Below are 11780 nucleotides of genomic sequence, written 5' to 3' on the forward strand. Positions count from 1 at the left end.
CCATGTTTGGGCCCAATTCTATATAAACATGTCAAACTTAATTGCAAAAAGACCCTTCGTTCATTTTTACACAATTATCAATAAAGTTTCAATTTCTTGCTTAAGTTCATGGGTGCAAAATAGACGCTTTCGTAACATCGAAATCTGGTTGGAAATCAATTTCAGAGGATAAAAGCAATGATACAGATTTCATTATTTTTGGTTTGAGATGAGAAAAACAATTACGGCCAAAAATACTTTTCAATCCTAAGATTTGGATCCAATCACCAAAAATGAGCCATTGCCCCTTAAAAATATTTATGAAAATGTATTTTCAAATATCCATATAATTTGGGCGGAGCTATTCAATGTCGGCGGTTGTCGGTCTAGGCCTTGAACTACGGGAACTTATTCAATATGTCCGATGCTCGACATATTTGTGACGTCAGGTTATTAAGTAAATGATCCACACTTCAAGAGCCATTCAAATGGAGCCTAAAGGATCTCTCTCTCTCTCTCTCTCTCTCTCTCTGTATCTCATAGAACTAGGGATAGAGGGCCCTTACGCACACGAGCTATAAATCAAACAAAATAAAACTATATTGCGAGAGCATTAAATAAGTAGGGCCCATTAACAGGCATACACCCATAAGCAACGACAAATGGCTTAAAAGCAATTACAGGTTGGCATTTAACCAAAATTTAATGAATGGCATTATTAGTGGGACCCAGCCCCGTTCATCACCGTCCGATATGTTAATGTGTTCGCATGCCGCAATGACCATGCTAATCTTCCCCAGCCATACACTTGTATGACCCGCACCTTTGGAGCTGAAGGGAATTTTGGTTTTGATGTTCTCCCGGTTACATCGGACCTGTAGTGGAGACTGCAAGGTCAAAAAAAATGGGAAAGGCTAGGTGGTCGGTGTAGTGGACACTATAATGTAATATCTTGAGTCACATTTTTATTATGGGTAGGGGACTTTTTTTTTTATAATTAAAAAAAAAAATGAAAAAGAAAAGAAAAAAATAAAAATAAAAATAAAGTAAAAAAAAGTCGAGAAAAAGATTAGAATGTCAGACTCAAAACAAGGCAAAAAGATCATTTGATCATATTACCTTATCTTAGGCAGACTCTACTTAATCCAATGGCAGGGAACCAAAAAAACATAGGGAAACAAATAAAATAAAATAATATATATATATATATATGAAAAAGATAAGGTTAGTTCACTAGCTAATACTACAGTATCAACCCGGTGGCTCAAATTAAATTTGTATTGATCATAGGGTCCCAACCTCATTTTGCAATATAATTTTAAATTTTTTTTATACAAACACAAATCATATGAATTTTAGACATACATTCTTTTCATCAAAACGCACCTAATAAAAACATTAAATAAATAATTTACAAAATATAAATCGATCAAAATACCCCTGAAAAGTTATGCGGATATTTTGATCAATTTATTTCTTGATATTTTTATTAGATTATCTTATTTTTAAAAAATAAACTATCAAAATTTCAAATGATTTGGATTTTTAAAAAATAATTAAAATTTATATACAAAATACAATCGTGACCATTGGATCTGCCCAGCATCATTTTGAGCTGATGAACGAACACTATAGTATTAGCTAATGGGCAAACCCCGGCTTTATATTTATCGCAAAATCAATTTTGGAAGTACATAATTGGACTGAATCTTAATTCTCACGTATATCCAATTTCTTGTCCCATAATCCATGAGTGATAATTGAACACGGGTTCCCTTGTTTCCTCTTCTATGAGTATAACATTTTGCAAAATTGAAAGTAAATACCTGAATCTAGATTTCTAAAATGTCCATGCTTTCCTTGGAAATATAAATGGGTTCAATGTTAAAAGCAACATGGTTCGCCATATCTAAAGACATGAAAGGCCATGATTTTACTTCACTAATGTCACTTCGGAAAATAAAAATAAAAATGGACAATGGGAATGAAGAAATCTGATTAAAAGAAAGTAGTAGAGTGTTATTCCCTGGTAATATGCTTGTGTTATTAATATAAGCAGAAACACACACACACACAACAAAAAGAAAAAGAGACAGGGATCCTTTCATCCTAATTCCTTACAAAGAAGATGCTCATCTCCGGCCCCCCCTTGCCATCAGGATTTATCATATAGAGAGCCTCTGAATCCTTGGATCCTGCCACCCTCTCGAACCGCGCCCTCATATATGTCACTTCGGCATCTCCAACCTCGCTCTCTGCAGCTGACTGTTGGGCAAAGGAGCAATGAAGAACACCGGCACCCATAGATACACCCCGAAGCATTCTCATCACATGCAACTCCTCCTCTGAGAACCTCTCCCTCCTCACACCATAGCCTGTCTTTCTCCCATTGCAATATACGCACCACACACTATCATCCACTAGCCTACTAGCCTTTTGGGAGAGCGAAGTACCCTTACTCTCGCTCTCTAGTGCGATCTTCACGAGCCCAGATGCCATCTCTTTTAGTAAAGCATGTGTCGGCATGGGAAGCTCAATTACAAATGCTGGCAGGCTCTTCGAGTCCTCTTGAATGGCTAGGCTCACCCGTCCTTTCCTGTTCCCGAACAAAGTCCCGGTCACCACTTGTCCATTAAGGAGGAGGCCCGTCGGAGGCCTCCCAGTCTTGCACCCTGTGCTCAGCATGGGGAGGATCTTCCAGACTAGTGAGAACCTCATCCTTAACTTTCCCTGCTTGGATTTCTTCTTCTCGCTGGGGTGCAACAAGGATATGCCTGGAGGGAAGGGCTGGTTGTACTCCATAGCTGCCAAGGAGGGTTTTTCAAGTGTTAGAAGGGAAAGTATGAATGCATATTAAATATAGCCACATAAAGTGGAGGGAAGTCGTGTTTTTTGGGTGGGACTAGTGTCGTTGGAATCTTTGAAGCTGGACAGATAGAGGGCTTTGAAGTTGGTTATTAGTAGGGAAAAGAGGGTTTGACGTGACCAAGTTTGGGACTGAAAGTAGGATTGATAGTGATAAGATAAGGCAGGTCGGACAGTTTGATGTGGTAGAGGAGATAAATGGAGCCATGGCTTCTTCCTTTAGCATGTGCTTCAGCGATCATTACTTTAGCACCATCATTTTCCACTTTATGCTTTATGCACTCTAAACCCTAATTCATCATTGGGGTCGCTCAATTTCATCAACCATCTCATGTATCTTTCATCTATGTCTATGCACTTCCATGTCATGTCTCTTGAACCTAGGGCTGTGGCGTATGTGTACGATTGCATCCGTTGTGTGCATAGTACTCAGACCTAACACCCACCATCCATGTTTATTTATTCAAAGAAGATGTGTGGCGAGTCGTTGCTTGGCCCCTCTTTTTTTCATTTGTCGGGCATGACCAATTATATAATTTTACAATATATGGACAATAGATGTTGGGTGAGAGGAAGTGACTACTCATGCTCAAATCAAATATATCATGCGGTCGTCCCGAATATCATGATGTCAAATCCCTTAACTCTTACTCCAATTACTTTTACCTAAACTATTTTTTTTTTCTTGTGTTGTTGTAACCCAGGTTTGGGACTTTAGAATAATAATATAAGACTCTCATGCACCCAACCTTTGGCATTTTGAAATAGTAAGAAATACAGCCTCGGCTTGCTATGAATAAGCATCCAAATTGTGGCTCAAAGATTATTGATTTTATAATTCGGGGTAAACTACATAGTGATCTGGTTAAAGGCAAGGGGTATCCTTGTTATTTTAAAAGCGCCATCATTGCCATTTCTTGAGCCAATCGGCAGGTGTAGGAATGTTTTATTCAAATTAATGGCGCGTTGGAATGATGAGGGGCAATTTTCAAGTGGAAGGTGGCCGATTTCTTTTGATAACTTGCCCATTAAAATGTGTATGGATATGATTATCATGGTGAATACTTACCAGAATATTAGGGCACGTTTGAAAAGACGAATTTCCAGCTTTAATTATCAAGAAGTGCTAGTCATTGTATTTTTTATTTTATGGCAATAAACTAGAAGTTCCAGTTTATTGTACTTGTTTACAAAACTCTAGGAAATTGATTTTAAGAAGTTTTGGGTTCTCAAAAAATGAGTCTAAAAACATGTAGTTTCTACACTGGGTAGAAGTCAGAATCATCCTTTTTTAGGAAGTTCGCATAACCTTTCTTTTTTCTTTTTTTTTTGGTACCTTTTCTCTAACTCTATATAACTCCTTTCTCTTTATAATCATGACCCCTCTCTCTCATGAACTACTCTATTTAAGTGTACCTTTCTCTGTTAACTCCTTTCTTAATTTAAGAGTTTAATTTATTTATATAATTCTCTCACTAGTCATACATTTTCTCTCTCTAACTCGTTGCAACCACTCCTTTTTTTCTATGAGGCCATGTCCTTTCTCGCTCTAGCCATGTATTTTCTTTTTAACATTCTAACTCCTTTCTCTCCCTAATTATGCGTTTTCTCGCTTCGTAAGTTGTCTCTTTAATCTTGCCCCATCCACTCTCTCTAACACCATTCTTTCACTAAAGTGCCCTTCTCTCTCTAACTCTTCTCTGTTCATGCACTTATTTCTCACTTTAGGTCCTCTCTTTCTAATTATGCATTTTCTATCCAACTTTTTTGTTTTTGGTTAGATTAGTAGGGAATAACCGGCCCCTACTCATTTTTAGAAATAATTAACAGTTTTCGAATGCGTCAGTGGGAATCGAAACCCAGACTGGTAGCTGAGGCTCAAGTGCTGCTACCACCATGACCTCGACCCCATTCCCAATTTCTAACTTTCTCTATTAAATGTGCCCTTCCTCTCACTAATTGCTCTCTCTCACTCACACACACTGTCTCTCTCCACTGTGCTCTGGTTGGGTTTCAAACTCCTTATTTTATATGCAAAATACTCTCAAAAGAATCTAGGCCAAAGAAATATCCCAAGTGATGGAAGGATACATGCATTGGACTAGGATCCAATTCTAGGCTCGTGCAAATATCTACCTCATGTCCAAACATAGTCCATGTACCTAGTAGATGGAACCTTTATAATTCAATCTATACAGACATACATATATGTTTGCTCTCCAATTTGCGTCAATCTCTAAGATGAAATATACTCAAATCTTTACAAAACGAAGTTAAATTTGTTAAAGTAGTGAGATAGTAGGGTCACTTGAATTATGGGTCTAAGAATGACACGGATCTATTCGGATCTGATTCTTTTTTGGATCCACTGACAACGCTAGCTTGTAGATCTGTGTATTTGCATTGAAAACTCTTTCAAACTTTACAAACCAAGAAATAACAAAAAATACAGAAAATAAAACTAAAATAAATATTAAAATTAGCAAAAATTAAATAAAGAAATGGTACTTACCTCTAGGAACCCGGAACCCAGAGTTTCGATATTGGATCAGGTCACTCTTCAGATTTGCGGCACCGTCTCCTTTTGGATGGCTATGCTTGCTAGAATTGGTGGATCTAGAGTTCTTTGACCTAGATTTAGCATCCCTAAGGCAGGAAGAAGGCTTGGGAATTTTAGGTATGGTCTACCTGTGCTTTTTTTACAGTTTAGGAGGGATAATGCTTAGTTTTCTATGGGTTTTTGGGGCTCCTAAGATTAAATCCAAATTTTGGAAATTTTTGTAATTTTTTTAGGAGTTTTCTAGGTATTTTCCTTTTTATTTTTTTAAAGAATTTCTGAATGAATTTTCTAGTCTCTAAGGGGTTATTTATAGTGTTTGAGGTAGGGAATCTCCTAGTTCAATTAGGATTAGGTTTGAGTATTTGTTTCTTATTTTTTCTGATTTTTCTTGATTTGTTTAGAATTTTTGGGACACAAAACCATCTTAAGAAGCTTTTAGAAGGTTGTTGGGCCAGGCCAAGCCCATAAGGTTGCGTGATGTGGGACCTGGTGACACGCGCCACGTGCGGACCATAGGGCCGGCCGCCTCAGGCCTATTAAATAGGGACATATTTGTCACTTTCTAGAAATTTTTAACCATAGGTCAGACACAAGTGATTCTTGGACCGTTGGAAAGATCATGGATCTGCTTCGACTTGGGATAGGTTTTGGGCATGTTTGGCGCATGTATATAAGGTTTAGGTTGCCTATGGTCTACTAGGGTTTGTGTGGTCTTTTAAAATCATAATCGAGGTTATTAGGAATTCTATTAGCCAGAATTTCGAGGAATACATCTATAGTTGCCCTTCCTTGGCATTTACTTGGGGCACCAAGTGAATAGAAAAGAAGTAGACACCTGAGACAAGATGGTGAGGAAAAGTTTTTAGAGGGATCATTCTTTTGAATGACCAGTACCCTTTGGGTAGGCAGTACGCCGATAGATGCTTTTGATTAGTAATACATTGAACTGTCACAACTATCTTTGAGTTAGTGTGGTTGAGATGTCTCTGACAATTGGGATCCTAATTGAAAGTAAACATGAATTGTGCTACCGTTGAGCCGGTGACACTCATTGCAGTCATCCCAATACTACCTGGAAAGCGGCCAGTGTAGTTATTTTCTACTTTAGACCTTTATCTTGAGGTCTAGTTCTCTAATCGAATGGGAGTTTGATTTAGAAGAAATGATGAGATGTTGAATTCCTGGTTGATTGAACCCCTTGTTCACCGTCGATTCTGATTCTTGGGGCCACAGGTTCAGGCTTTTGTTTGGGAAACTATGGGTTAGTCTTTTTGTTTTTGTATGAGTTTGCATGCATAACAATTTGGTGAAAGTATAAACATCATATCCAAGCCTCCGTGAAACTCTTTTAGAAGGTTCTGAAGATTCGTATAATTTTGAAACAGCTAAAGAGTTCTAAGCTACATTTTAAACAAAGAAATTAAGGTTTTTGAAAACTTCAAAAGAATATGTTGGGGAAATTTTGAATATAGGTGAGACATTTTTAAAATCAGGTTTAGTAAGAAGTTAAGGCTCATGCTTCCATGGAGCTCTATTTTTTTTTTTTTTCTCTTTCTTTCTCTTTTTTTTTTTTTTTCAACATAAGCTTGTCAAGCATCTACTTGCGACTTTCAGGATGAGGAATTACCAAGTACTTCATCATATTCCAATCTTGGCTCTTATGGCACAATTCAAGGGAGAGTTTTTCTTGAATAATGTGGGGTACTGACCTTGAGTGCTCAGAATCTCCTTGGACTTCCAATTTCGTCTCTCCAATATCAACCTTTCTGAAGTTCAGATAGTTGAGGCTCTTCAAGTTTACTTGAACTGATGCCTTCAAATTTCGTTTGCTTTTGGCACCATTCTGACTTGGGAAGAGAGCAATTTCTAGAGATCATGGAGAAAATACGAAAAGATTGAGAAGTTCTTTTTTTTGTAGCCCAAAGGTTTCAGGTGTTCAGCTTGGTGGCATTTTTTCCAACGCTTGGGGTTCCTTTCAAATTTTTAGTTCAATAGACTTCTTTGTTTTTTTTTTTCTTTGCTTTTCTTTTTTTTCGCCCCTAGGTCCCTCTCTAGTGTTCAGCTGGTGGCATTTTTCTCATTGCTTCCATTCTGATTTTCCACCAGGTGGAATTTATTTTCTTTTTTCCCTTTTAAAGAAGATGAATAAAAAGGTGGACAAGAATAAGAGTTAGTGGTGTTCTTCCTTTTTGTGGCATTTCATCCTGGAAAGGCCTGATGGCCATACCTCTAGAGCCTACAAACGAGCTCGGGGCAAAGGCCTGATGACAGATGAAGTCGTACGAGCCCCTAGGCAGCAGCCTAAGTTGGCATCTATCCTTGGTCCACATTCACTGCCTCACCTTATGGACACGACCCTCTCATGCTCTAAAAGGCAGGTCGACCCCAATCTCAGTCTCAGTTCATGAGAGTGGCCTCAAAATCAAGCAAGATAGGGGATTGCAGATCCTGAGTAAGGAGCCAACCAGAAAAGTCGAGGCAGTCAGCTCCAAAGATCTTCTTCCTAAAAATCCCTTCTACCCTCTTCGAATCATAGAGCCTGAAGAAGAGGTTCGAGAATCCTGCACAATGGTTAGTGTCGTAGAAGATGACCCGACCACTCAACAGCCACGGTCCCAAGACCATTGAGAACTGGTCCTTACGCGGTCGGCATATAAGACTCGAGTTCAGTCGGGGCATGCTGAGCTCTTGCTGACCGATCTGCCACGCAAGACCCGCCAAGCTCAGAAGCCTTCAACTGTGCCTAAGGCTGACCTGCTTGGGGAAATGGTTAGCGTTATGGTTGTGATTGAACCTAATGACATCTAGGAAGAATGCATAGATAAGTTCAAATAGATGGTGCAAGAAATGATGGAGAAGATTGAACGCATGGAAAGCATGCGGTCTTGGGTCAATGTATCCCATCATGAGGCCGACTCCCATTACTCGGATGATGTGGTTCCAAGGCAGCCTCCTCCTCCTGGCCCACAAGACAATTCCGTCCCTCACCCCGTCTCACAGGCAGACATCTACGCCATGGTAACCCACAACTTGAAGAATAGACAAATCTTGGGAATGCAGGGTACAACGCTTTATCAAAATCCATACCCATCTTACATTGATCAGGTTTTGTTTCCCTCAGCCTACAAAAAGGGGAAGCTTCCCCTGTTTAATGATACAACATCCTTGCACTAGCATATCTCGCATTTCCAAGCGGCATGTCGAGAGACAACAGCTGATGGGAGGCTCCTCCTCCGTCAGTTTGTTGAAACTCTTGATGGCTCGACCTTTCAGTGGTATGCTCGGTTTCTCCCAAATTTAGTGCATACTTGGGAGGAAATGGAGAAACTGTTCCACCAGCGCTTCTATGAGAACGAGAGAGAAGTCCAAACCATCAAGCTTCTCACCTTGACCCAAGAACCAGATGGACCCGTCGATCAATCATAGCAAGATGGAGAGATTTGGCTGCTCGCCATCCTAATCCCATGCTTGGGAAGGAAGCATCCCTTACCTGTGTACGAAACATGCGACCTGAGATTGCTCTACATGTTGAGGCCTCCAATCCGGCCTCCATGTCAGAGCTAATCTCTAAGTCAGTTCATATAGAGATTTTATCATGCAACCATAGTAGGTCACGTCAACAGTCGAGCTCGAGAACAACTGGAGCAATGGTAATTCTCGGGCCAACACTCGAGGCAACCAACAGAAGGGGTAATTAGTGTGGCCGTCACCGTTAGTGACCCGAAGAAGGCGGCCTCTCAAAGTTTGGACCTCTCCAAAGCGTTAGGCACAACAAAAATGCAGACAACGCCTCAAGGAGGTAAGTAGCAAGAATCACACAATCAGGTACCCCCACCTACAAACCTTAATCGAGATGACTATTAGGCTAAGCATCAGAATAAGGTCTATCCTTTCGAAAAGGAATGGGTTCCTACACTACTCTGACTATTGCTAGCGCAGAATATGATTGAGGCCCCTGAAAGCAAGTTTTCAGATCAAGTTGGTCTCGATATGCATGTAAAATACTGCGCTTATTATCGGAGGTTGAGCCACCTCTCGGAGGAGTGCTACACACTTAAAGACATCATCGAGGCTCTGATCCACAAAGGTAAGAGAAAGCTCGAATAACTTAAGAACGCATTCTGGGCAACTGAGGATTCCCACGTAGTGACAATACAGGAGGAAGACAAAGGCCCATGCCCTTCTGATGAGCTGCCATCAGATCTCCTTCACGCTTTGTTCAGTATGATGCTCCATCAAAGGCTCGTTACACCAAAGTCAGTGAGGCAAGCCAGGAACCTTGCTCAGGGAACGGAGAATCACTGGTGTCCGTACTATCAGATATGGGGCAACAAACTGAGCAAATGCTATGGGTTTGGAGTCGTGACTGTAGAAAAAATCTAGAGAGGTCACATTGCTTATGTCGAACACCAGCAAGCCTGTATTCCCATTCAAGAAGGTGTTTCAATGCAAGATTCCCAAAAGGATGCCTTCGATTCCGCTGAACCCTCGACTCCCCAACCATGGAGAGTCTATCACGGGCGGAGGGGAGTCAAGTCTTTAAAGCGAGAAGCATTTCGTCAAGCTGGGGCTGTTCACAAACCTAGCAGAATGGATCAAGCATCTCCAATGGTAACCAGGAGGAGACAAGCGCCAAGGGCTACTTACCCGAAGAACAAGATTCTTCAACCACAGGTCGAGTAAGAATTTTTCAAGCCTTTTCCTCCATTGCCGACCTTATAGGACTTCATCCCCGCCGCTGTCAACCTTACTCTCATAGCTCATCAAGAGGACATCCCTGGGCCATCTTTTACTCGGGGCACATCCAATGATGGTGACAATTATAAAAGCACCCCTCAACGGTCTAAGCAGGGGAAAGACCCAAAAGATCCCCTGCACACGTCCAACGTTGGTGATGATGTAAAAAGTTGCCCAAATTGGTCCGATGAGGGGAATGACCTTAAAAGTCCCTCACTTACTAACCCCTCTTCTTCCTCATCCTCTTCTTCTTCTTCTTCTCCTTCCTCTTCTTCTCCTTTGTCTTCTATGTCTCATACACGTGCAATCTTGAAATGTCAAGACTTCGATGCTCTTGGCAAAGAACTTGAAAGAACTAATATAAGCAAGATGCATCGGAGGCGGCTGAGAAAGACGTTAGCCCAGGTGGCTGGATTCTTGACAGTTGCAAATGCCCTGGCAGCTCGAGCCAAGTCAAAGCCATCTTCTTCCACAAAGAAGCATAAGAGGTCAAATCCAAAGAAAACTCTGTGGCCCCGTGAGTCCGACTTTGAGCAGAGGCTGAAGGAATCAAGGGGACATAGCTTCTATTATTAGGAAGTCTGTATACAGTGCAAAGCTCGGAAGCTTCACCCAGTACAAGGAAAATGAGCCTAAAATTGGGGAAAACGCTACAACCTCCACCTCAGAAGCCAAAAGTCTTGAAGTTTCCTGGTCCACTACTTCTCACCCAAATACCCCAGACAATCTGCCCATCTTCAAGCTCACTGGGCTCTTTCCTCACCCAAATACCCCAGACACTTTTCCCATACTCAAGCTCCCTAGACTCCTTCCTCACCCAAAGACCTAAGACAATCCCCTCTCCTCAAGTTCCTTGGGATGCCTCTGGTCCCGTACACCTAAACACCTCCTAATCCTCAACTTAAAACTTTCACATCACTAAAACACCCAAACCAAGCCGGTTGCGCAACCAAGCCAGCGAGCAACCCAAAACAAACCTCCTCCATCTAAACTTGACCTTCAACCTACCATGATAGCTAAACCCATAATAAATACAAGGGAACACCGAGAAGATCCTCATGAGGCACTGGCTATCTGTAAAATCACCAAGTTGCAACCGTCCTAGGCACCTCGGAATGAATTCCCTTCACCGGATACATCGGCTCTTCTCGAAGTTAATCCTTTCAACGGTAAGCAAGATGAGGATGCAAGAACCACGTTCCATAATAAAGCCTGACTAGAAGAAGAAATGTTAGGACCATGGGTATCTTCACTGGAAGTTGATGAAAAGACCTCCGAAGACAATGATGAGGAGTTGCAGGAGGCCCCAGAAGAATGGGAAGAGGGCGAACAAGCGACAGCCGATGAACTCGAGGAGATAAGTCTAGAGGATGAAGCTGACCCCAGACCCACTTTCATCTAGGTAAATATGTCTCCAGAGGAGAAAGAGAATTTTAATGCCTGTTGTGAGCAAACCGGGATGTCTTTGCTTGGCATTACCATGAAATGCCCGGTTTAGATCCACAAGTCACAGTCCACTGTCTCGGCCTCGAATCATCTGTTAAGCCTGTCAAGCAGAAATCAAGAAGGTTCAGGCGTGATCTCGAAATGCATATCGATGCTGAGGGTAGCAAACTCAGGCAAGCAGGCTTTATTCGTG

The 11780-nt window shown here is 41.2% G+C and overlaps 1 protein-coding gene across 1 annotated transcript; it reads right to left on the bottom strand.

Annotated features, from left to right (window-relative positions):
• Window positions 1-557: 557 nt before the first annotated feature.
• LOC18425290 (protein MIZU-KUSSEI 1) lies at window positions 558-3014 on the bottom strand. Its single transcript, XM_006829854.4, has 2 exons — window positions 2101-3014; window positions 558-854 (listed from the first exon to the last, which is right to left on the bottom strand). Exons 1-2 carry the CDS (start codon window positions 2779-2781, stop codon window positions 657-659), a joined length of 879 nt encoding a protein of 292 aa, XP_006829917.2. The 5' UTR covers window positions 2782-3014; the 3' UTR covers window positions 558-656.
• Between the last annotated feature and the right edge of the window lie 8766 nt (window positions 3015-11780).

Source organism: Amborella trichopoda, chromosome 4 (assembly GCF_054954075.1).
Source record: "Amborella trichopoda isolate Santa Cruz 75 chromosome 4, AtrichopodaSantaCruz75HAP2 v2.0, whole genome shotgun sequence".
NCBI classification, from domain to species: Eukaryota; Viridiplantae; Streptophyta; class Magnoliopsida; order Amborellales; family Amborellaceae; genus Amborella; species Amborella trichopoda.

Bases quoted from the DNA above. Each gene is read 5' to 3' on its own strand.
- LOC18425290 (XM_006829854.4), bottom strand. From the start codon at position 2,781: ATGGAGTACAACCAGCCCTTCCCTCCAGGCATATCCTTGTTGCACCCC. The intron at 855-2,100 runs GTAAGGAATTAG...TCTCCACTACAG, and splicing joins CGGAGATGAGCATCTTCTTT to GTCCGATGTAACCGGGAGAA.